The 23975-nt window shown below is 43.1% G+C and overlaps 1 protein-coding gene across 1 annotated transcript in view; it reads right to left on the reverse strand.

The window, feature by feature from the left end:
- The window catches only part of JAK1 (Janus kinase 1), a 56612-nt gene that overhangs the window by 12696 nt on the left and 19941 nt on the right, over positions 1-23975 (reverse strand). The window contains exons 2-11 of the mRNA XM_042872987.1: positions 15502-15577; positions 14255-14453; positions 11927-12050; positions 7108-7261; positions 5432-5595; positions 4852-5194; positions 4564-4737; positions 3675-3832; positions 2835-2958; positions 1831-2017 (exon numbers count right to left, since the gene is read on the reverse strand). Of these exons, the coding sequence (XP_042728921.1) occupies positions 1831-2017; positions 2835-2958; positions 3675-3832; positions 4564-4737; positions 4852-5194; positions 5432-5595; positions 7108-7261; positions 11927-12050; positions 14255-14453; positions 15502-15507 (1633 nt within the window). The 5' untranslated portion in view covers positions 15508-15577. The remainder of the gene's footprint in view (positions 1-1830; positions 2018-2834; positions 2959-3674; positions 3833-4563; positions 4738-4851; positions 5195-5431; positions 5596-7107; positions 7262-11926; positions 12051-14254; positions 14454-15501; positions 15578-23975) is intronic.

The raw sequence follows: 23975 nt of genomic DNA on the forward strand, positions 1-23975 counted from the left end.
CATTCACCTTTCTCAATCAGTTACATTTCTGTATGTGCATACTGTAAAGTAAATTCCCAAATGAGAAGGGAGAAAGGAAGAAACTGACTTAACTCCTGGACAGGTAACTTCTGCTCATCATTCAACAGAGAATTCACCAAAGTAGAGCTATATATTTTATATTATACGTATACAATCTTACATACATTATCCAGAGCACTGGATATTGTATATAAGGCCCTGTTATTGCCACAGGTTGAGTAAAATAACACTCATCCCCCACTTTGCCTACAAATATGGCCCTTTTCGGTGTGCAGATGGGATGAGGTCGCTGGAGCCTCATTTCTTCACCTCCTTGAAAGTTTCTTTAAAGTGCTTAGGGAGACACTAACATCTATGTTCAAAGCATAACACTTACATTAGGGAATGGGAAATGAACAGAAGGAAAAGACTCAAAAGCCTGCTGCTGCTTCCCTGCACAGCTTCTGGTTAGGGAGAAGCATGGATAGATCTAGACAATTCATTAATTAATAATTTCATCTTCCTGTTTTGGTAGCTGACATTATTTATTACAATCTAATGACTTTAAACGTCTGTGTGCATCTGGCTCTCCTGTTAGTGGAGAACATGTGCATCAGGACTCAGAAAGCAAACAGTAACAGACCATATTTTCAAAGCACTGTTTTTATATTTGTGAGAAATATATCTTCATATCTGTGAGACTCCAAAAGAAAAGAAAAAACCATCAGAGAAGAGACAGAATATGGAACAGCAAAGATAATACCCTGAAGCCCCACTGAAGTTCAGAGGTGCCACTATCCTGACTAAAGGAAACACAATGTGCTACCAAAACAGTGAGGTGGGCAGAAAACTCCCTGAACTGTTCTAATTATTCCAAATACAGCTGTCACAGTTTAATCAGCAGGTCAAAATGTTTAATCTCTCCATGCCTCACACAATTACCAGTGTTCTTCACAAGTATGGAAAACACACGTGTAGCCACAGAGTTCTCTGCTCTAAGACCTAAACAAGCAGGTAATTAATGCAACTCAATTATTCCCCTCATTCTAACAGGAAACCATTATCTGATCAACCCAACCATGCCCACTGCGTTTCCTCTTTCATACAACATACAGCTGCAAGACGATTGTACCTTATAGCAAACAGATCTAGTAAGTGTTGGCAGTAGTAGTTGAATGAACGCACATTCATCATCTAAAATCTGATCTCACAAATAAATCCACTGATATGGGGGTGCTCTGCTCAATAACAGCTCCAGTCTAAGTCTTCCTCACTGCTTTGTGAACGTTAATAAAGTAAATAGCACATCACTGTTACAACAAGCAAGCCCAAACCCACGGCTCCCACACAACACACTGAAGCCTCCTTTGCTGGAACTCAGGCCGCATGGCCAGGCATACGTGACTTAGTGGAGAAAAGGAAGAACCTTATATGGGCCTCACTTTGACACAGCACTGCAGCCCATGACTCAGAGTCAGTTGTGACATTTTGGTTTTAAACAAATCTAGAGCTCAGCCTCTGCCATCGATACTGCAGGGGCCAGTTGTGGAGGTGCAAAAGGGGAAACCGCTGTCATTAGGAAGTTCATACAAACAAGGCTCTCGAGAAGCACCGGCCCATGAACATCCTGTGCTGACCTTGCAGCATTAAAGGGAAACCCCTAAAGCCTTGTTCACAGTGCTTACTTTTTGCTTTTTGACAAGGCCCCCTCTCTACAGAGAAGCAATAAGTAATATGAAAGAGCTTCACACAGGAATGCATGCAAGAGAAGACACTAAGAATGCTTCCTATTGCTGAAGCTTCTTATTTCTCTTAAAGGACAGAGGCTACCTCTTGGCTTTGGTTGGCAGCACCTCTTCAGTGTAAAGCTGATGTTGTCTGTGCGAAGGATTTGTCCTTTCAGGTGATCCATCAACTCTTTTAAGGACGCAAAAGACCTGTTTGAGCCATGTAGGAAGTACCCGCCTTTCTTCACCTCGATCTGGAAGTTCTTGTACTGGACTGAATTATTTATCATCTGCGATTAGAGAAGGGAGGGTGGAAAACAAGCAAAATACTGATCATTGAAGTGAAAGAACATCTGTAGGAGTGAATAAATTTATAAAGCCTTTGAGTTCACATCCAGGTCCAGTTAATCATTTGCTCCTATGCTGGGTTCCTCTAAAATTCCAACAGTGCAGGAGAAGGCTCCACAATTCCTGTAGCCTTCAATCCCAAGAAGGCTCACAGGAGTGGAAGATCAACATGAAGATGCAAACCTCTAACAAGTCCAAATTTTACTCAGTTAAGAATTGCCAAATCTGGAGCATGGTTTCAAAATCTCAACTTAAAAATAGCAAGAATGCCTTTTGCAGCCTGGGCTGTCTAACAAAGAAACAAGATTTCAGGCTGTGCTTCAGATCCTCCAGCTCACGCAACGGTGCTGGGGAAGGATGACTTTTGTATTGGTTATTTGGTGTCATTATAAGTACATTCACAGAACTAAATCCACGCTCAAGGAGCGTTAGATAAGGTGCAGCAGCAAATTCTGTCTGCTGTTTTCCCAGCAGATGAGTTTACAATTTGCTTGCATGTTCACGTAGTCTTATTGCTATGAAAGGAAGTGTTCTGGATGTAATAAATGATACGTTCAGAGAGAGCACAAAGGTCTCTCTGACTTTTGTCAGAGGGAAAACAAAGCTATGAGTACAAATGTCCTCCACTTGCTGCATCTACTGTCAGGAAAAGCTAAGAGAGATTCCCTACAGAATGCAAACATAGCAATATGGATGATGGGGAACCACCAGTCTTCAGCTCACTACTAGACCACTACTGGAATGCTGCTCCTGACGTACCTCTGGGCCTTCAAGACAAGTCACTGTCATGAGGATGTGGTTAAAGTTTGTGCAGCTCCACCTCAGCACATACATCCCTGCTTCATTCCCTTCCTGGCGCAGTTTGTTGATGGCATATTCAGTGCTGAAAGAGTCAATGTGAAATGGAGGAAAACCATTAAAAGAGGAGAGCAGTTGCATCCATAACCTATTAGTAAATACACAGGAAAGTAATCCTGTATTTGGAATGAAATCATACACTCACAACTCAAAAATATTTACACTATTATTAAAACATAATTTGAGTGCATTACACACTCCCACATTTTTATTTTTTTTCTTTTACATGAGAGCAAAGAAGGAAAGATATATTGCATGCTTACTGGGGAAATTCTGCTTTCACCACAGTGCATATGCAAAATTCTCTTCTAGTTTTCTATATGCTGCATCTAAAAATGTAAAGGCCAAAAAGGTGGACAGAAAGGAGAACAATTCCTTCAGTAAATAAAAATAAACATAAGCATTGTACATCCATCCACTTACTCCTAGGGCCAGTATAAAGAAAGATTGTATTTCATTGCCTGAAATATTCCTGTCTGCTCGAGTGACGATTAGTGAAATAAGTCTCAAAATACTCCTGTGTGAGGAAGCATTGGCTTTATAGATAAGTAAACTGATGAGGAGAGAACTGATGATTTTTCTCATGGATCAGGAGTAACAAAAGTTGTCTGACAGCCTTTCGGTAACTAATTCTGGTCATTACAGAAACCTATCAAACATCAGACTTCCTCAGTGTATTCAATATGCAGCAGAATTAGAAGACTAATTATCCAAGTGGGTAAAATAAACAAGTTCACTAACCAAATGGGTCCATGGCAACCATTTTTAATGTTGTGTTCAATCAGTGGAGGAGCCACATCTGTGCAGAGATAATGGTGGGCATCTGCTGTAAGTCTGAAGTATCCATCTATTAATGATGCAAACGACAGAGCTTCATCATGTGAGGACAGTTTTAATTCCTAAAAGAGAAAGATATTTTAGTCCAGAATACTTACAGCTCTGTTAAAGCAGGAAGGTTTCAATATCCAGAAGTTTTTTTCACAGTGGGCACAAAATTGCTCAGAAACATATGACAGAAAATCACTCAGAAGGCCAAGAGTGACCATTCTCTACCCTCCTCACTTATTACTGGCTAGAAACTTTCATTCTCCTATGAGAACATGAGTCCTATGTGAGGTCTGTAACACAAGCTCCTGTGCTAATCTTTGTGAAGCTGCTCTAATACAAGAGTAGGGCAGTCATGTAGGATGGGATGTGAAGCCTAGGGACAGCCCAAGAAGTCAGGACACTAAAATTGGGTACCTATGAACTCACTTTCCTTCCTCTCTCTCCCAGGGTCCCTCTGCCATCCTTCCTGAGCTCATCTTCAATCTGCTTCTGGTAATCCAAGCTGTGTGTGGGAAGGCCACAGGTTGAGAAATGTAGCTAAAGAAGTCACCAAAAGCTTGGGGAACTGATAAATACTGGTGGCATGCAGTAACAAATGGAGAGAAATAACCATCCTCATCAAGTTGCTACTCTTCTAATTAGCACTTCTGCATTTGTACAGCGATGAAGACAGCATATTTAACTGTTATTTAAGAGTCTCAATAGAAAATGTTCCCAAGAGAGGTTGTCACCTCTTTGCCCAACAATACCAGGTCACTACAGCCACCCACAGGAGGGAAAACTATCCAGGTTTGGTTCTTACCATTTTTTTGTTATCCTGCTTGTTAATGCTAACCGTAGACTCCTTGATGACAATGTGAGTGATTTCAGGAAAATAGGAAAAATTGTTCCACAGATCTCGGGTTTTGTACCTGTCTTCATCCTTTTTGATTTTGCCATCAGATTTTTTCTTCTTCTCTTTCTCCGTCTGTACAGACTGCATTTGGGATAACAGTATATTAATAAAAGCAGTCTGACAGTGTCAGAAAATCATTTTTTAAACAGCTGTTATGCCCCCCCAGAGTAACCCTCAAATTCCAGGGATACTCACATTTGGCTTGAGCCTCCACTGAATTCCATTGTTTCCTGTCACGATGACTTCGTATAATGGAATGATCTCACCGTCTCCACAATTAAATCTATTTATTTCACTCTCAGATGAAATAAGCAGAGATGAAGTCTCAAAAATTTCTGCTCCATAATATTTGGTCAAAGTCTCCATTGTTGATAAGTATTTAACCTTCAGATCGCGTGGAGACACGCTACTGTCACAAATGGTTTTATTGTTGAACTCCTTAAGGAAATGCTTGAAAACATTATTTATCCGAATCCTGGTTAAGAAATTCCTCTGCCTGATAGTCTTGTTCAAAGTTTCAGGAATATAATGTTTATAACTAGAAGGAAAAACAATGCTAGGCGTTAATATGTTGTTCCCTAAGTTTGTAATTCTAACGTGTGCTAATTGCTTACATTTTGAAAGTAATTCACAGAGTACAGGATGCAGCAAAGCACTGTGCACTTGGTGTGTTGGAGCTTCCAACCCCTGCACAGTCTGACACTGGAAAGTAAAATGCTTAAGATCCCTTTTGGAAGTCAAGTGCAGCATATCCAACAGTGTTATCCCAACTTACCTGATATCTTTGGGCAGCTCTGGCAGCTTCACATTTTTCTTAATAGCATAGTGAGAGATTGCAAGCACAGCCATTCCCAGACACTCGTTTTCAATTTCATGAACTTCTTGATCATTTTTAGGGTCACGGATTGGTGCCAGTCCCTTCACTAAATCATATTGACCCTTAATAGGAAGCAAAAAGAAGAAAAAAACATTACTTCATCTGGCATTTGTCATACTAACAGCCAATGGCACAACGAAAGAGTCACTCAAAAACTGAAAGTCGAGACAAGAAGGGGCAGGGGAAGAGGGTTGTGCAAGAGATGCCATCTTCTCTCAGACCAGTCAATGTAGGCAAGAATAGTCACTCCACAAACCTGCCAGTTTGAGAAAGATCAACCTTTATGCCTTACAGAAGTGCTTTACAATTATGGTTTGTGGAACAGGTGGAATCACCACGTGTGTCATCTCCTCTCATCCACAGCACTTAGGCTTTCCACCAAGAAAGCGTGTAGACTCCCAGGCAGAACACCTGCACTGCTCAGAGACCCTTCCAAGCCCCCTTTCCTTTACACAGAAATTCACTTTTCCTTTTTAAATTAACTAAAGCACACCCTTCTAGCACCATCATTATATTTTTTCTGTATGCAATGAATACTTTCCCTCTCTATTTTACCTTTCCTTCATCACCTGATTCTCCCTGTGAACTCCATGCACTCATTCTTTAAGTCACAGCTCAAAGCCTTCAGACAGTCAGAAACATACACGGTCATCAAAGCACGCAGACATTTCTGTGCCTTTGACTAGCATGAGCACTTTTCTATTTGTTCTTTTTAGAAGATGTGGTGACCAATGGTAACACTCAGCCTGACACAATCTTGCCTGGAAATATTCATCACCTCACTCATGTTGTGGATTCACAACAGCAAAATGAGTGTTTGCTGGAGCAGCTCCATGCCACCTCACTTCTGAAGGACACAACCATATTTCAGTCTGAAAACTCCGTAGCTGCTGTACTCAGAACTAACTGCAATCATGTTTTTCTCCAGTGCGTTTAATTTGCTCATTTCACAAGCCTTCATCAACTTCAATCTTCCACTTCCCTTCCCATTGCCGAAACCACAGTGCCTGATTTGCAAAACCACTGGTGTGTACATAACCTTTCTTTTGATGGGAAGCACAGCTTTCTGATATAGGAACCCCACGTGTTTGGAATGAGCAGAATGCTGCCAGCAACTGGGATGCACAGCAGGAGAGAAGAACTGCACGTAGGCAGGCTGTGTGGCAGTGGCATTATGAGTCAATTTTTTAACACCACACAGTAAAATAGACTCATTAAACAGACACAACATCATAGATTTAGTAATGCTACTGTTCATCTGTCGGACTGTAGATGCCACAGTAAATAACTATTAAAAAAATAGTTAATATTAAAGGAAGTGTGCTGTAAAAACCTAGCCCTTCCTGGACTGTAAGGCTGTTTCTTTACATGTTCCACATAGGGTTGGATTGTTCTTCACATAGCAAATTTCTCCACAATGTGAAAGTAAACCCCCACCATCACCAACAGGTAAGCTTAAGCATATATTACACAGTTGGAAAATAGTTGTGTTTTTTTTAAGCAGAGAATTCCTACTGGATCCAATAGTTTTCAGGTGGGTGGAACTGCACAACCCCCTGCATGCAACTCTCTACCTGTGCAAAGATGTATTCCAATGAGTTTGCATCCAGGATTGGGGTTCCTTCCGGCGCCAGCTTCTTGTCGTAAGAGTTCTTTGACTTCTTTGGGGTATGCCTCCACACTGAGGGTTCGTTTTCACTAGTCCCATGCCAATTTGTGAAGTAGTATCTTGCAAGAAAAAGAAGGATGAACTTTAAAAAAAAAAAATGGGGGAAAATCCTCTATTTACATTGGATACCGATTTTAAACCTTCAGAAGAAAATCAGGTACACATCAAAACCCTTCTGCCTCAGTGTAAGTCAATATGCCTCTACTGAGCACTGTTTGGTGTTTGCATTCCAAGATAAATGGCTCAGCTGAAGGATTAACAGGGCTCCAAACCTCCTCCTCTATGGACACTGAGCACTTACTTCCCTTTGGGCTGCAGCTGGAAGCAGCCATGCACTGGGATTTCTGCTTCCCTTTGGCTGGGATGGAGATGGTGAAAAAGAAACTAACTCCAACCATCCAGCTTTTAGGTTACACAGTCAATCTTGTATATGTACTGCAAATAAGCTTTTTACTCACATCCACACACAAAGCTATTTAATTAAAAACCCACTAAAAGAGTTGGCATCTGCTGCAAATGAATGAAATTGTTGAGATCAAGCCTCTGTTAGAGGCTGTTGAAAAATCTTTGCCTGAATTACCCCAGAAATCTGTTTTTCTCTGGGTTCTATTGAGATCTTAAATCAAGTGAACTTTAGTTAAACTTGGTTTGAATCAATGTGCTTTCAGGAGAGTTCATGCCCTGCGCACGATGGTGACGTACTTACAATTAGAAGGGCAGAGCAGAGCAGATTACTCAGCTCTAAGTAGGAAGGATTTCAGTAAGAATATGCCACTCTCACTCCAGAGAAGTACTCAGCAGTAATCAGAACAAGCAGTGCAGAAGGACTTACTAATGCAGCGGGAGGTGAAAAGGAGACATTCATAGAATCCTGGAATGGCCTGGGTTGCAAAGGAGCTGTTGCATTTGCATCTGGCTTTTGGTGGTTTACGTGTATATGTATGTGAATTATATAAGCAAGCATACTTGTAAGCATGAAAACAAGCATCTGTGCATGAACAGGTGCTTCTGAACTCTGGTGGTGTGGCTGCAGTGTGCCAGCACCTAACTCATGGAATCACAGCATGGCCTGGGTTGCAAAGGAGCACAACGCTCATCAGTTCCAACCCCCTGCTGTGTGCAGGTCGCCAACCAGCAGCCCAGGCTGCCCAGAGCCACATCCAGCCTGGCCTTGGATGCCTGCAGGGATGGGGCATCCACAGCCTCCTTGGGCAGCCTGTAACAGTGCCTCACCACCCTCTGGGGGAAAAACTTCCTCCTCGTATCCAACCTAAACCTCCCCTGTCTCAGTTTAAAGCCATTCCCCTTGTCCTATCACCATCCACCCTTGTAAACAGCCATTCCCCTCCTGTTTATACGCTCCCTTTCAATCCTGGAAGGCCACAATGAGGTCTCCCTGGAGCCTTTACTTCTCCAAGCTAAACAAGCCCAGTTCCCTCAACCTTTCTTCATAGCAGAGGTGCTCCAGCCCTCTGATCATCTTAGTGACCCTCCTCTGATTCCTGATGCAGTGACCACAGCCAGCTCCATATAATTTCACCACCACCTCCTGACAACTGAGCTTCTAAAGCTTTCAAAGTCTGCCTAAATGTGTGATTAACAAAATCATAGGGAACTTGAGTGACCAATCAAAGGAAGCATTATGGATTAAAGGCACTGTATTGCGTTTTTGTCCTTTCTTTCTCTTTTATAAGTCTTTTTAAGCCCCGTTAAAAAAAGCATACATATATAGCACTGGCAGGAACACCAATACACAACTATGCCAAAAACTCCCAACAAGGACAGCAAGGCACTGCAGAAATCCTTTGGTTCAAGCACAAAAAGCAAAGGAAAGAAAATCTCTGCCTCCAGGAAGTTTGTTTTCACATGCTCCTTTATGAGATGAAAGATCATTAATAATTCAAATTCTTTTGGTATTTCCTGAAAATAATTAAGGGCAAGGTTACGTGTACTGTTTATAACTGAGTGGAGAACTTATTTCTTTACTATTAAATGTCTTAATCGATTAAGACAACACTTATAAGCTGCAATAAAAATTTCCCCATTGTTTGTGGAACCATATAAACAAAGCAGGAGAGTCTCTGCCTTGAACAAACTGATGGTCTTGTGATAAAGAGGACTTTATTCCACTTTCACAACCAGAAATGGGAGCACAAGCTTCCAAATTCAGTTCTGCAGAAGACCTGGAAAGGAGATCTAAGATCCATTCAGTCTGACCAAGGAATGCTCTTCTCTTTCTTCTCTAGTGACTCTGAGGACTCTTTTTTCCCATATTTCCAACAACAAATGCCAGAGGTCCCTTTGGCATGCCAAGCAATGCTGCTACCACTGGCTTAAACAGTGTCCAGCTATGAGATAGTTAAACTCCTCCATCAGCCTGTGTGCTAATGAGGCAGGATGTTACAAAATACTGTGGTTTCTTTTGTTGTAGATTCCTTTTTCACTTGATGCAAGTGAAAGAAATATAGGGCTTGTAGCAAAGACTGCAGTGAAAAAGCAAAGTCCTTTAAAACAAAATGAAAAGTGTATCAGTGGGCATGGATTTAATGGGGAGAGGAGGGTGGGAAGTCCACACAGTCAGAAACCAAACATCACGCTTTCAGCAGTGGAAGAGAAATCTAACACCTAAAAGCAGTTCAAAACGCTGAGTCACATACCTTCATTTTAGAGATATATAATATTAATAGAACTTGGCTAAATCAGATCTATCAGTGTGATGGCAGTTCAGAAATGAGGCTGTCCCCATAAAACTGATTTGTCTCTGAATGACTCTACACAATCTGATACGTTATTAAAAAAATCCCAAGCTGCATCCCTTTCTCAAAAGGAATTTTGTCTCTCGCAGAGCTCTGAATAAACAATATTCATACACAGAAGTTTCACAATCCTGTGCTGTTCCTCAGGTCTCAGTGCTCAGCCCTACCCTGCTCAGGTGGCCAAGGCACACAATGATCATAAACGAAAGAAAGGAAAACCCCATTTCACCAATGCACTGCAGCACTGCTGGGCAGACTGGAATATTGAGATTTTAGCACCTTCATTTACATAAGCTCTTTCTAAAAGCATATGAAATTACTTTTAATACAAATTATTGGCCCAAAGTTTGCCTATTTTCATGCATGAAGTACATCAGACAGATGAGAATCCCCTGCCAAACTTCAAATCCCAACTCCAGAGCTTAAAAAAACAAACCACCATAACTACAAATGCATTTTCATGGCTTCGTTCTGTGTTAATTTAGAATTAAAAACTAAAAAGATCCAGAAAGTGAAGTTCAGTGTCAAGTAATTCTGCCCAGGTCATTAACATCTGATAAGGCTGTAACATCTGCAGTGCCAATGCAAGGACCTGCAATGTGAGTACTGCTTGCCCACCCGAAGCAGAAGATGCCAACACCAGACACAGCAGAAACCATTTAATAATTAAGGTAATCAAAGCACTGAGTTCCTAATCACAGGATTAAAATATATACTTTTTTCTTTTGCAGAGCAAAGCAGACCGCATCAAAAATTTTCATATCAGAGAAAACATCCCAGGTCCAGATTGTACCAAGAATTGTTTTTATCATCAGTATACTGTTAATCTGACTGCTCTTAAAGCAAGAAAGGGCACTTAATGCTCTGTATGAGGGCATCAGAGTCCTCCCAGCTTTCTTTAGAGTCACTCAACCCCATTATTGTGTGCTGTTTATCTGCCAAACTTAATCACAGCTGTTTAAATCCAAGATAAACTGAGATTAAGTCATTAATGCTGCTAATAGACAGTGGTACAGAAAAGGAAAAGACAAGAGTGTCCTTTTCCTCTTTTAACATAGGTATCAGTACCATCATTATTTGAAAAGCAAAGATCTTTTTGTTAACTGTGGGTAATTTTTCCCTGTAACAATTCATCCAACAATAACAACAATTCTGGCCTAGCACAGATTGCAATCAGCAGTGGAATACCTCACAGTTAAAAGATCATGATGACAAAGCTCTCTGCATAAGGGAAGGGCTGTTATCCTCCAACAAGCCTAGAGAACAGTTTAGATGTACAGCCTTCAATGGCTTCATGCAACAGCTGTCATAGTGCTGCTTCCACTTTCCAGTGATGAGGACTAGAATGCCCATTCTGCCCCACACATCTCAGCAAAGTAAGTGCTATGCTTCAAGATTAACTCCTGAAGTTTGACCTGATGGTACACATAAAGGACAAAGATCCCACCAAAAAGGGTTTGGATTTTCTGGTGCTTTCTGCAGTCTAATAACTGCCACCCCCAGTTAGGACACATGGATTCCCCTACAGGAGAACATCAAAAGTGACAGCACGTTGCTTTCTCCTTTCAAGTTAATAGCAAAATTCCCATTGACTTCAGCAGGAGTACGGTTCGTTATGAGTCCTTCAAATGGAAACAGAAACATACAAAATACTGACATGATAAAACAACATTTCTGACCCTTTTATTTTTTTTTTTCACTTCAGTCACCTACAGGCTCATGAATATGAGTTCTTGTGGTTTGCAACTTCTGCTGTGTTCTCAAGGTTATATCACAAAGATGAAAAAAAAAAATAATCAGGAGATGTTTTAAGCTTTTCCTGTTAATTTTTTATCTGTGGTGTGAAGGACAAGATGTCGCTTTTGGTTTTGCTTTTCAGCTTCTTCAGTGAGCTCAGTAGTATGAGTAAGAGCAACTACGTATTGTTAAGAAAAACCCATGGTCATTTTTCAGACATTCTGCACTTACCTCATTCGATAATAGAGCCGATGCGATGTCTTTTCGTCTATCTTAAAGACCTGGTTTGGTGCATACCACAGCTTTCTGTTCTCATCAAACAGTGCAAAGAGATTATGGCACAGAGGAGATATAGCTGTCAGAGGGAAGTAAGGAAGCATGTCAGTTCACAAGGCTACAAACTACATGCACACTCCAAAAATACAAATGCATCTGATTGTGCAACCTATACGACGCAAAGAAACTGACACTGGGATGAGCTTAAAGCAAGCATGAGAAAGACATGACTAAAGGGAAGATGCAAACTGCATACTGGCTGACTCCACTGGTTCTCAGGTATTAAACAGTCTGACATTTCAGCTATTCCTAGCATGAGACTTATGCTGAAGTTGTGATTTTGCTGAGGCCCAATGAAAAGAGAATGAAGAGAAGTCTTAAAAAATTTCATCTTTTCCAGATCACAGAAATGGCTGTTTTAAGAAAACTACAACTCTGTTCTCAGTTTCACTTGATTAATAAATTCTGCTCCCATCATTGATAGAGAAGATTTTGGGGAAATATTCAAAATCGCTTCTCACCAGCAAAGAGGCACAAAGTGTAACGTGTCATTTTTCCATTCACTGCTAATTCAACAGAGGGTTTTCCAACAAGGAACAGACTCTAACTGGTAGGTCTAGGCTGACCTGCGTTAACCTTTGCGTTTACACCACCTCAGAGAGAAGCAGGTTATGGTTTCCTTACAGAGGTACAGCTGTTTCAATTCCTTGCTCCTGTTTCCTGTTCAGTAAGAGGCAGTGCCTTTGTGCAAAAGCCCTGTCTGGGCAAGCAGCTCTGCTCCACGCATGTGCCTACGTGCCTTTCTGAATCAGTGCCAACGGCAGAGTCCTACAGAGCTCAGTGAAAGCATTTCTGTTTCAAATCGAGGAGAGAGAGATCAAAAGTGAAGAAGACGAGGAAATCAAATCTGAATAACCTAATGGTGAAGCTGACAGCAGGTGGGGCTGGGCAGCCACAGCTTTCTGCAGGCCAACCAGCAGCATGCAGATGCCAGCAGAGGTGTAACTACCCAAACTGCAACTTACAGCAGAGACCAACATCTCCAGCTTGCTGCAAATGGGTAAAACTTTTGTATCGTACAGCATCTGCCGTGGATTTAGCAAAGGCCAAGAAGAGGCAGACTGAAGTTCCCTTAAGGAAAGCTCACCTAACGTCACTTCTTTAAAGGTTTTAAATTTCTGACAGAAATTACTGGCAGCAATTGCACAGCCTATGGGTTCACAGCTCTATAAACAGCAGCAGCTCATGGCTCCCACGTGCTGACACAAACAGGTGTGCCTTAAGCTGTCCTCTTTTTCATTAAAACTACTCAAAAGCAACATGAGGACATATTTGATGAGATCTGTCCTTCAGACTCCCATCATTCCTCTCGTTGGAACGGAAGAGAAGTAACTAGGGAAATAAACTGGAGGATACTCAGTCAGAAGAACCAAGGTGACATGGGAAAGGAGAACATTGGAGGCCGCATCCGCCCAGAAGCAGGCAGGTAGCCTGTTTGTATGGCCAGCTTTACCACTCCCAGGTCACTGAATAGTAATTGGTGTTCCAGGAAGCCTGGGGAATACGACATTTGGACTTGGGGGAAGGAGGGATAACACAAAGGACCTCAGGATTGCAAATATAGAAGCACAGTAGAACCTAGATTCATAAGGTTTAAACGCAGATTAAATCTGCTGATTCCAATTGAATAATGAAACACTATTTTGCTGGGTCAAGGAACACAGTGACAAAGCAAGACATTTTCATTATACATTTCTGTATGACCACAATTGTACACAATTGAATTGAAAAAGAGTTCAGAAAACTTTACTGAATTATTAATTCTATGGATATTGTAACTCTACAAAGGAGTGTTAGGCAATAAAAGAGAAAATTAAAACTGGGAAAGCAGCAAATTGATGTCTTTTCTCTCATTAGCCCTCTCCAAAATAACATGGAACACTTACTAGCTAGTGTCATAAGTAAAAACATCTTTATGTAACTTATTTGCATACTGTGTCCTCCTAAAGGAAGGACATGATTCCTGATTCCATCCCACTAAAAGAAAATAAATGCCAGTATCTGCCAGAAGCCAGGCTGGGAGATAATCATGTTACATGAATCTCAGTTCAGTGAATCACAGTTTAAGAACTGCCAGAGCAGCCCTTGGCAAAGATTTCCATCCTGAACAATACACCACGCATGTTTGTCCTATGATCACTGACTTATGCTCAGAGAAGGATGCATCACTTGTAATACTGTCAGCCTTGTCATTGACAACTCATACAAAACCCATATACTCACAGCACTTCTGGGCAGCTTCAATGCACAGCTCCTCCGAGGTAAACTCGCCACTGGTGTAACAAATGGGGCTTTTATCTTGCAGGTAGAAAAGTATTTCTAAGCCCTGATGCTGAGCTTCCAGGTTTACTTCGCTCTTCTTTGTGCTCCTCATTTTTGCACAGAAAGCCATGGCTTTGCAGTCTTCTTTTACGTTTAGATACTGAAAGTAGAGGAAAACCAGTTAAAGAATACACTGTGAAGGAGAGTGTGATTGATTTGGCTCCATGCTTCTAGTTGTTAGCTCAGTAGTAAGTACTCCATATTAAACAAAAAAAAAAAAAAAGAAAAAATGTGACTGAAAATAGACTATTTAGGTCACAGAATGAATAAAATGCAATTCATAGATAAGAGATCGCTGGAAGGCAAAAAATTCAGAGCTAAGTTTGGCTCTAAGTTTTGGTTCATCCTTATTTCTTGTGAAAATCCTTGTCAGTACACAAATCTGGTGCTAGTGAACACTGTGACAGGGTAGGCAAAGCATTTCTCAAGCTTCTCATATCAGTAACTCAATTATTCAAAACCAGCACTTTTCATAAATGAGGGGAAAGGTGAAGCAAGAAATCTCAGTGGTTATTCTGCTTCTGGTAACAGCTTAAGTTCTGGTGGTCCCACAGCTATTCTGAAAGGTTTATTTTCTTACCACGAAGCAGGAATAACTTTCACATCCTTAAGCACCTAAATGACTGGGAAACAATTACTGACTACTCCAGGCTGGCTGATACAAACAGTACCATGAACATTTCCCTTAAAAAAAGTTACCTTCTGTTTTTACAATCTGCTCTAACATGCAAATATTTCTGAAAGCTTTCTCCCCTCTCACCTTTTGGTTTTTATTTTAATACACTTGAGATATCACAGTGAAACGGGCTTTTACTGGAGAGCTGTTTTTATAGTTACTTCTCCCCCCCAAGTGGGTAAAAGTAGCACTAAGGAGGTTTAATGACATCCCTCACACGCTGCCAAGAAGGATCCAAGGGAGCTGTGACTCGAAAGGAAAGGCGCGTGGCATTTTGTGTCTGGTACTTAAATAGAAAGAGCAGAAAGGAGCTGGGTGACCACAGACTTCAGCTATTATGGGGTCCGTGCTCCACTTTTTACTCAACTTTAGCTCAATCAGTAACAAAAGCCCAAACCACCAATTCTGCAATTTACAAACATAATCCTCCCACCGAAAACCAAGCAAAGCCAAACCTCAGAAGCCAACACACCTGCATTTATGTGTCTGTCTGATCCTCAATGTGGCTGAAACAGATTATCTTCACGCTCTCCAAGAGTAATTCGTGTCTGGCAGGGAAAAAAACAAAGTCAGGAATTAGTTTGTACAGTATTTGAGGCACCAAATACACGGTCAGGCTGACAAAAAGCCACCTGCAATCAATTCAGTGGGATCTTTCCATTAACAGACTCAAGTCTGGTTGAGCACCTAGGGGTGCACTCTGCAGCCCATGTAAATCTGCTCACTTCTTTTGTCTCTTTGGATGCACAGATTGAGAGGCAAACCGACCCAGGGGGAAAGCCTCAACCACTTTAATATCTTTTCATATTTTCAGAGCATCAGCAATCTGTTTGGTGCCATACCCCTGGCAGCCCTCAGCCGTGACTCAAAGGAGCATTTTTCCCTTAGCTTCATGGCTTGACAAGTCACTTCCTTCTTCCTATTTGTAGCTGAATACTGGTAACTCTAATTCACTCCCAGCCCCTCCTTCCAAAGTATTGGGTTTTGTCCTTTATTGTTTTACTCTCCTTTGCCCTGTGGAAGATGCAGAGCTGTGGTCAAGTGATGGAGGATGAGGAAGTATCAGAGCAAGGCTGGCATCTCTCCTTGCTCACATGGGACACCGCAGTAACTCCCATGCCTCTGGCAGCAGAAACACCTTCCTATAGTTTTTAAGCCTTTTCTGAGACTACAAACAACCTCAGTACTCTGGAGCTGGCTTGCAAAACTACTCCCACCCAAAGTTACAGCTCACTGCTACCGCCTGAAGCAAACCAGGGAAATATCAACCCATCCGTGCCATTTTAATGCTAAATTTAAGGTTCCGTGCACATTTTCTCAGCAATGATACAGAGAAGAAGTAATTGAGAGTGTGATCACTGGAACATGCAAACAACAACCTGGTAATTATTTCTGCACAGCACCAGAAAATTTCAATGCAAAAGCTCGAGAACGGAGCTGCAATCTAACTGAAAATACTCCCTTTTAAACAACGTATCTGACAATTGAAACTCACTGTATTTTAATGTCTGTGTGGGCATAACATTACAAAGATTGCCTAGAGGCTTTAAAATGTGAAGGGAAATGTAAAACCGCTGCCTTCTTGCAGATCCATAAATCTAAACTGCTTTTCAACACAGCGTTCTTTGGGTTTGCTTAATAGCTGGTGCTGCTTCCCAATCACGACAGCGATTCCCAGAACACAAAAGAACCATAAGCACTGCTTCATCCCAATACTCTTCAGAGGACAAAGAGAACAAACCAATGTCCAATTTTCAGCTTGCTGTTTACCAACAAGTCTTCTAGATAGTCTTGCATTCAGTGCCAGGAATGCATCTTTTAACAAATGTATCCTAGAGTGTCCCACAAGTCTCCATTGGGATGCTGTGTTCCTTCTCTGAGCAGCAGCACATCCCCAGCCCCAGGCATTAACCCCCACCAAACTCTCCCCCTCGTGCTCTGCTGGTGAGCTTAGGACAGCAGCCCTCCCAGAGCTCATTTTGGTTCACACCATGCCCTGTGGGTCTCATCCTGCACTGCAGCTCCATCTCCCAGCAATCCCCACAGCAAAAGGCTTCTCTGGCCATTGGAAATGCTGCTTGGTGCATACGTACACACTCGCCACCCTTGTGAAATGCCCTATTTTGGGGGCAGCACAGCAGGGAGAGCCAATTCCCAGCTCGGTGCACCCACCAGCACAGGGGGACAACAGTTTGTCCTTCTCGTGGGGTGATCAGCCATATGTGTGTGCACAAACATACAGAAAACAGCACAGCCGCCCAGTGCCAGCACTGACATCTCATTTCTTTGAACTGGGTCATCAAGCAGCCTGGACCCCACACAAATCTTTTGTTCCTCGTATACAGATGAGACCCTCATAAAATTGTGCTATCACGTTGCTCACAATTGGTTTGCTTCTGATCTTAAACATTAGGACAAAGAAAAACTGACAGCTATCTATTGAGAAATTCTGGTTCCTCCCTATAGCTTGCTGCAGCCGATTCTCCTCAGTGCACCAGAACAGTTCAAGCCCAATACTCCTGGCATTTCTAAGGAAAAAAAGACAAACACACAACACTTGAATAACTACTTCCAACCTCTGTACGCCTCAAAGGTCAAGGAAAGAAAAGGGAAATAAATACTTTGAGTTTGACCCTGAGCAGAAGATGTCCATATACTGGCATGGATGGGGAAAAGCCACAACACCTCCTGCCAAGCTGACATGTTCTGTACCCAGCGAGAGCCCACACCCTACGAAAATACCAAGATGCACAAGAAACCTTTCCCTTGAATAGGGAAAATGAAGATTAAATTGTCAGCTAGGAAGCACTTCAAGATGTCAGACACCACAACCAGCTCTAAGCTCCAACGGGCATTAATAAATCTCATCCCACAGGAGTTCAAAGAAAACTGTAGATTCCCATAGCTCCAGCTTCCTACGTTAGCAATAGACTTGTAAATCTAAGACTGGTCCAGGCAAAGGAAGCAAATGAAACCCCCACAGGCTTTGAGAAGTTACCCACCCAGCTCACATCCACACCCAAGTGAAGGCGAATCTGTGTCTGAGATGCGCTGGGCTCAGAAACTCAGGTTTGCTTCCTACGCATTTCGGGGTGCAAACAGGACATGGAGTGCCTGTTTCAAGGCAAAAGTCTCTAAAATGCAAGGAATGGAAAATCCCAGATAGCATCTGCCTAAACCAGAACCAGTTTTGTGCACCATTTTTACGTTCTTCCTCTTTTTCTCTCTCGCAGCCCGTTTAGTTTCTTGTTTCATGAAAAGGACACTGCAGGGGATGTTTATGGTTGCTTATGCTCGGAAACCAACACGTAGGCTTTCCTCAAGTGAACAGAGTGTGCCATTTTGTAGTAATAATAGTTTATGTCAGCTGGAAAGTTCTCAAATTCTTCTTTTCAATGCAGCAATAAAGAACCAGAGCACAGGCTGTACAGCACAGAGCATCCTCCTCATGCAGCACAAGCTATTAGATTGCTCTACATGACACATCTAAAACAAACCCGGGCGCTCTGCTTAACCACAAGGATAAAGGACACAGGACAAGAAGCAATGATCATGCAGCACATTAAAATCCCAAATCTGGGTGTCACGCCACGCTCCCTGAGCAGCCTTTGTCCTGCAAACACTCCCAGCTCCCCTCGGGTTTTTCTGTACCATTCATTCTGCGATATGACTGATGTATGTTGAACATTTTGTTTTAAACATCGGGTTGACGGAGCACAGGGCGGAAATTTTCAGCAAAAAGTTAACATTAACGTGCAGCAAAGTTCTTAGAACTGAAAAACAAGGTGCCCACCATCGGGTACATCGGCCAGCCTTTGCTATGCACATGCTGACATTACCAGATGTTCTATATTTCCATTTTCGGCCATCTGAACAGCAGAGGCTGCTGACTCCTATCGTGTTCACATCATAACTCCTTCAGACCAGACCGAGCGCTTTAAGAACCCACTCAGTTCACCGTCACACTGAGAACCAGCCGTGCTCATTTCCTGTGCTCTTCCAACTCAATTTCAACAACTTCTCTGAATTCTGTGACCTCACGTACGTGGGAAGAACTTTTTCAGCTCACCCATAAAGCTTTGTGCAAGTTTACCACTGCTATCATCCTGTAAGTGCTGCTGTAGATGTGCGTGCATGCACACAAACCAAGTCACATTTTCTCCCCTTCCAGCCTTGGACAGCCAGTGGGCTTCTCCTAGCTGGGCTGGTATGGAAGGAATAGTGACCAGTGATGTTTATAGCTTGCTTCTTCTAAAACGTAGACATGTATTAAATCCTTTCTCATCCACTGTTTCTGGTGAAGTAACAACTTTAAATTAGACAATTTGCTATTATATCCTTTTATTGTGTTTTATTAAACACCTCTCACCTAAACCAGTATCGCTTCCATGGAATCACAGAACAGCTCAGGTTGGAAGGAACCTTACAGATCATCCAGTTCCAGCCCCTTGCTGCAGACAGCACTGCCTAGCAGCAGCTCAGGCTGCCCAGGATCCCATCCCACCTGGCTTCAGGCAGCTCCAGGGATGGAGCATCCACAGCTTCTCAGGCCAACGTCACTATGCTCTGGGTAAAGAATTTCCTCCTAACATCTAACCTAAATCCCCTAAATTTTAAAGCTATGCCCCTTGCCCTATCATTATTAGACCATATTAAAGGAGGAATTCATATCAAATTTTGACCCATCTTGGAAAGGTACCACGCAACTACACAAGTTTTATGTCACTGCTGTGTAGCCAATACTTCCAAACTTTATATGCACAAACTAGATAAAATTCTCTATTTTCTTCCCATAAACCAATCACTTTAAAAAAAAAAAAAAGAGCTTTATTACTAAGATTGATGCAAATGGAACTGGAGGGGGATTCCAGGCTGAAAGAGGATGGACAGCTTGTTTTTATTTCTGCCTGGGGAATGACATTAACAATCCCTTTCCTACTCTGTGCCTCTTCCCTGCTGCTCGCTGCTGTCCCTCTGTCTGCACCTCTCAGAGGTGATGGAAGCACTCTGGCAAGGAGCCACACCATCTTCCTAGCAATGAAGCACATCTTCAGGAAACTTGGCCTCTTCCTGGTGGCACAGCACTGATTGAAGGGGTTTCCTGAAGTTCAGTTCTGATGCGTGGAAAAGCTTGCATGAAAATCTGTTGGCGTGGTAAAGATCTCCTAATCTATGTTTTCTTGGGTGAGCAAGTGGTAATGGTGTGCTGCAGAGAACAAGCTGTAGGTGTTGCACAGATCTGCCAGAAAGACAGGAGTGGAAATGAAGAGAGAAAGAATGGAAGAAAAGCCACAAAAGCCCATTACAGCATTCCCTCCGTGCCAGCGGAAAGACTACAGGGGCCAAGGTCATCATGCAGCTCTCTGCTGTGGGTGTCAGGGCATCTCAAATGTAACAGGGGGGTGAGGGGAGGACTCAGTGTTCAACAATGTGCTGGGACTTTTAAAGACCTTCAGCACCTCCCTGCTTCCTGCAGAAAGCACCCTGGCAATCCAGGGCCCTTTTGCTCCGGAATACTGATGTGGGAGCAACCAGCAGCATTCCCACAGAGCCGCCAGGATGGAGGTGAAGCACTTGGGTTATCCATCACCTTCCGGAGGAAGCTCTGTAAATGAAACAGCTCCTCTCTTTATCCAGACAGGATCAGGAGGTCATCATCACTTCGTACTGCTCCTGAGAGTTAAAGTCCAACAGATTGCACCATGCTGAAATGTGCCAGGAGGAAAGCTGGCACCGGAGGACTCACCAGGCGCCTAAGTGCCACAGTCTACCCATCTCCAGCCTATTTATTTATTTGCAAATTTCAGTTGTTTAGCAGTATGCAGGCAGAGAGGGGATGAACCACAGAACCTCGACCTACCACACTGGCACTGAGCCATTCCACACTGGCACTTTTCCACTGGTTGATTATTTAGACTTTGCACGTACCTGAGAAGTGACTGCTTGTGTCCCACCTCTGCAAAACTACTGTACCTCCATTTGCATAATAAAGAGATGATACATCCCTTCATGGCCACCTCTATGATCCACTGGTGATCCTCAACAAGGGGATATGACATTTTATTTGCTTTTAAAGAAAGAAACCTGAGGTTTACAATGGCGGAAGCTGGACTTCCGATCCTGCCTTAGATCTCTAATAAGAAGCAAACCAGAACAAGCGAACAGCTGATGCCTAGCAAAGGTAAGGCTGGTTGAACAGCACCTGAAAACTATCATCATGCTTCTCCTGCAAGCCAAAAGAGGAGAAATTAAATGACTTACCAAGGCAATCAGCACCTACGCTAGCAACCAGTGTGGGTCTGCAACTTGGCTGCCTCTAACACAAGGCAGAATTAGCAGCAGTTTCTCCAAACACCAAGGGGATGAGTAAGCAGGCTTCACGCACGCTGCAGCTTTCTGGTTCGTGAATATGTAAAGCATGCAAAGAGGCTGAGACATTATGGTGACCACAGAGCTACTGCAGAACTGCCCTTGGCTGACTGCCCCCGGCTGCTCGCAGCCCGCTCGAGCAAAGCTCCCAGCGCAGGAACCATGCTGGGTCACTTCTCTTGTGGCCAGCCCCGTAGCCACTTCCTTGCAGCAGCTACAGACGTTCTTAACCTTTTTCACTTTCAAGTCACAAAATGGAGCCCCTCGTCCCAGTTCTCTCTGCCCCTTCCTTCCTTCTGCCCTGAGCTTGGAGTGCACATGGGGGGCACCAAGGAGCACCAGCCCCCCTACGCACCCTGTGTCTGAGCACCATGTGCATGAGGGCATCTTAGATAAAGGGGAATTAACACAGCAAAAGTTCCTTACTCAGAGGAGGGATTTGCCCAGTGCCATCCTTCAATAGGGCTGAGGTGCCCAAAAGCACCTCGAGAGCAGCAGGAATGGGCAGCAGGAATTCCTGGCAGTAAGGAGCATCCTCAAGTCAACCACAGCAGCCCCCAGAACAATCTAACCCATCAGCATCCCTTTGCATTGTCACTGGGTCAAAAAGAAGTACCACTAACCTACTGCAATTAAATCACTAACAAAAGCTTCAACAGTTTCAAATATCTGGTCAACATCTACCCCGCACATGGCAAGAACTCCTCAGATAGTTCTAGCTGCAAAGATTTCTGGTGCTCACAGGCTTCCTGCGGTGGCTTTGCACTTTAGTAAGTGTTTTTTGATGGTTTGCCTTTTTTTTTTTTTTAAACTTCTTTTTCTTTTCTCTTTTGTTTTAATGTGGTGAGAAGATCATTTTAAAGCTCACTCTTAAGGGCCCACAATTCAAAACAGGCTATAAACAAAAGCAAACAAAACATGACCAGTTATCTTTGTCCTTCTGCACACAGCAAAACCACCAACAAAGACATCTACAAACCAATAAACATTCTTTCTATAATACACTTGCAAAACCATCCAATTTCACAGCAAATCTTGCATTTGCTACCAGCAGCAAGAGCAACTTGGCCTTGAAAGTCCCTCAACCCTCTCAGCATTCTTTGATCTCCTGTTTTTAAGCTAAAATCATCTTGCTGTAATGGTAACCCCAAAGATAGAACACAACCTGCCACCATTCTGGATGGAGAAGACAGAACCATAGACTCATTCAGGCTGGAAAAGTCCTCTGAGATCCCAATCCACCCCACATGCCCACGTCCTTCAGTGCCACATCCCAACAGCTCTAACACCCCCAGGGAGGGTGACCCTAACCCCCAGGGCAGCCTATGCCAGAGCTGACTGCTCTTTGGAGAAGAGATTGCTCCTAACACCCAGCCTTTCTTTGATATAATGCACAATAACAGCTAACGAGGCAGCTCTGGGATGTCAGGGGCGAAGCCAGCTTTTCCTCCCCTTATGGTTGGGTGGTACAGAAACAACCCCAGGGTTAAGGATGGTGCCTCAGCTGAAGCCCTTGTGAACACAAAGCTCCAGCACAACACCTTAAAAAGCTATGATTTAAGGCACAGCCATCTCCGTGGAGGGGCAGGTGCTCCTGGAGCAGAGATATTGCCAATTGCAGCTGCATGGTCCCACATGTCACAGTGCAAAAACATCCCTACCATTCACCACACGTGGTAAAGCAGAACAGGAATGGAGTGATGAGAAAGGAATCAGTAGGCTTCAGCTCTGAGCACAGACCACGTCTGGTCTTACCAACGAGGCTCCAGATGAATCACTTTGGCAAAACCTTTAAGGAACCTTTCTACTCTGTGACCACCAAACGTGTCCCCAACCTCCTCCCCTGCTGCCCTCCCCATGCCCCCAGCAATAGGGCATCTTTCTGCCCACTGCTCAGCCCAGCTGGGCCAGGGAACACCTGGCTGCAATCAGCAAACTACAGAAACCCAGAACGAAACACCAACAAGGAATAACACCCAGATGGCATTGCTGAGCCCCTCAGGCAGAGCGTGACTCCAGGAGAACCTCCCCCAGCACAGCAAAAGTCACCAGTGGGAAGAAATATTTACCTTCAGGTTTCCTCTCCACCTCCTTCCTCCCAGCACACACATGAGGTGGCAATGCTACTTACTAACATTGACATGGCTCTCCTTCACTGCAGACTACAGCTGGTCTGTCTGCACAGTGTGAAGTCCAACTACCAGAAAAAAAGGTGCTTCTGGGTCTAGAAAGTCAGAGGTGCTGCTCCCAAAGACAGCACTACAACTCTCTCCACCTGATATAAGCTGCATTATAAGCTCTTTTATCTCATGCAAACTACCACCTACATTTGAAAACACATCTGCTCCACAATAGATTATTTCTGCTGCTGATGAGATAATTTATACACAGATGTTTGCTTGCAAAGGAGATCCCAAGAGGTGCTATGGGAAGCCATGGACATGAGGCTGATTTACAGAAAGGCAAATGTCACAGTTCTGAAGCAGCCAGAAATAGAGGGCAAATGTTTTAACAGAGGCAGACACAGCAAGGAGGAACTATGACTTAATTGCTGAAAGTCTTCAGGCTAACACTGCA

The sequence above is a fragment of the Lagopus leucura genome, unplaced genomic scaffold (assembly GCF_019238085.1).
Source record: "Lagopus leucura isolate 7727_CA_CO unplaced genomic scaffold, USGS_WTPT01 Super-Scaffold_100009, whole genome shotgun sequence".
NCBI lineage: Eukaryota > Metazoa > Chordata > Aves > Galliformes > Phasianidae > Lagopus > Lagopus leucura.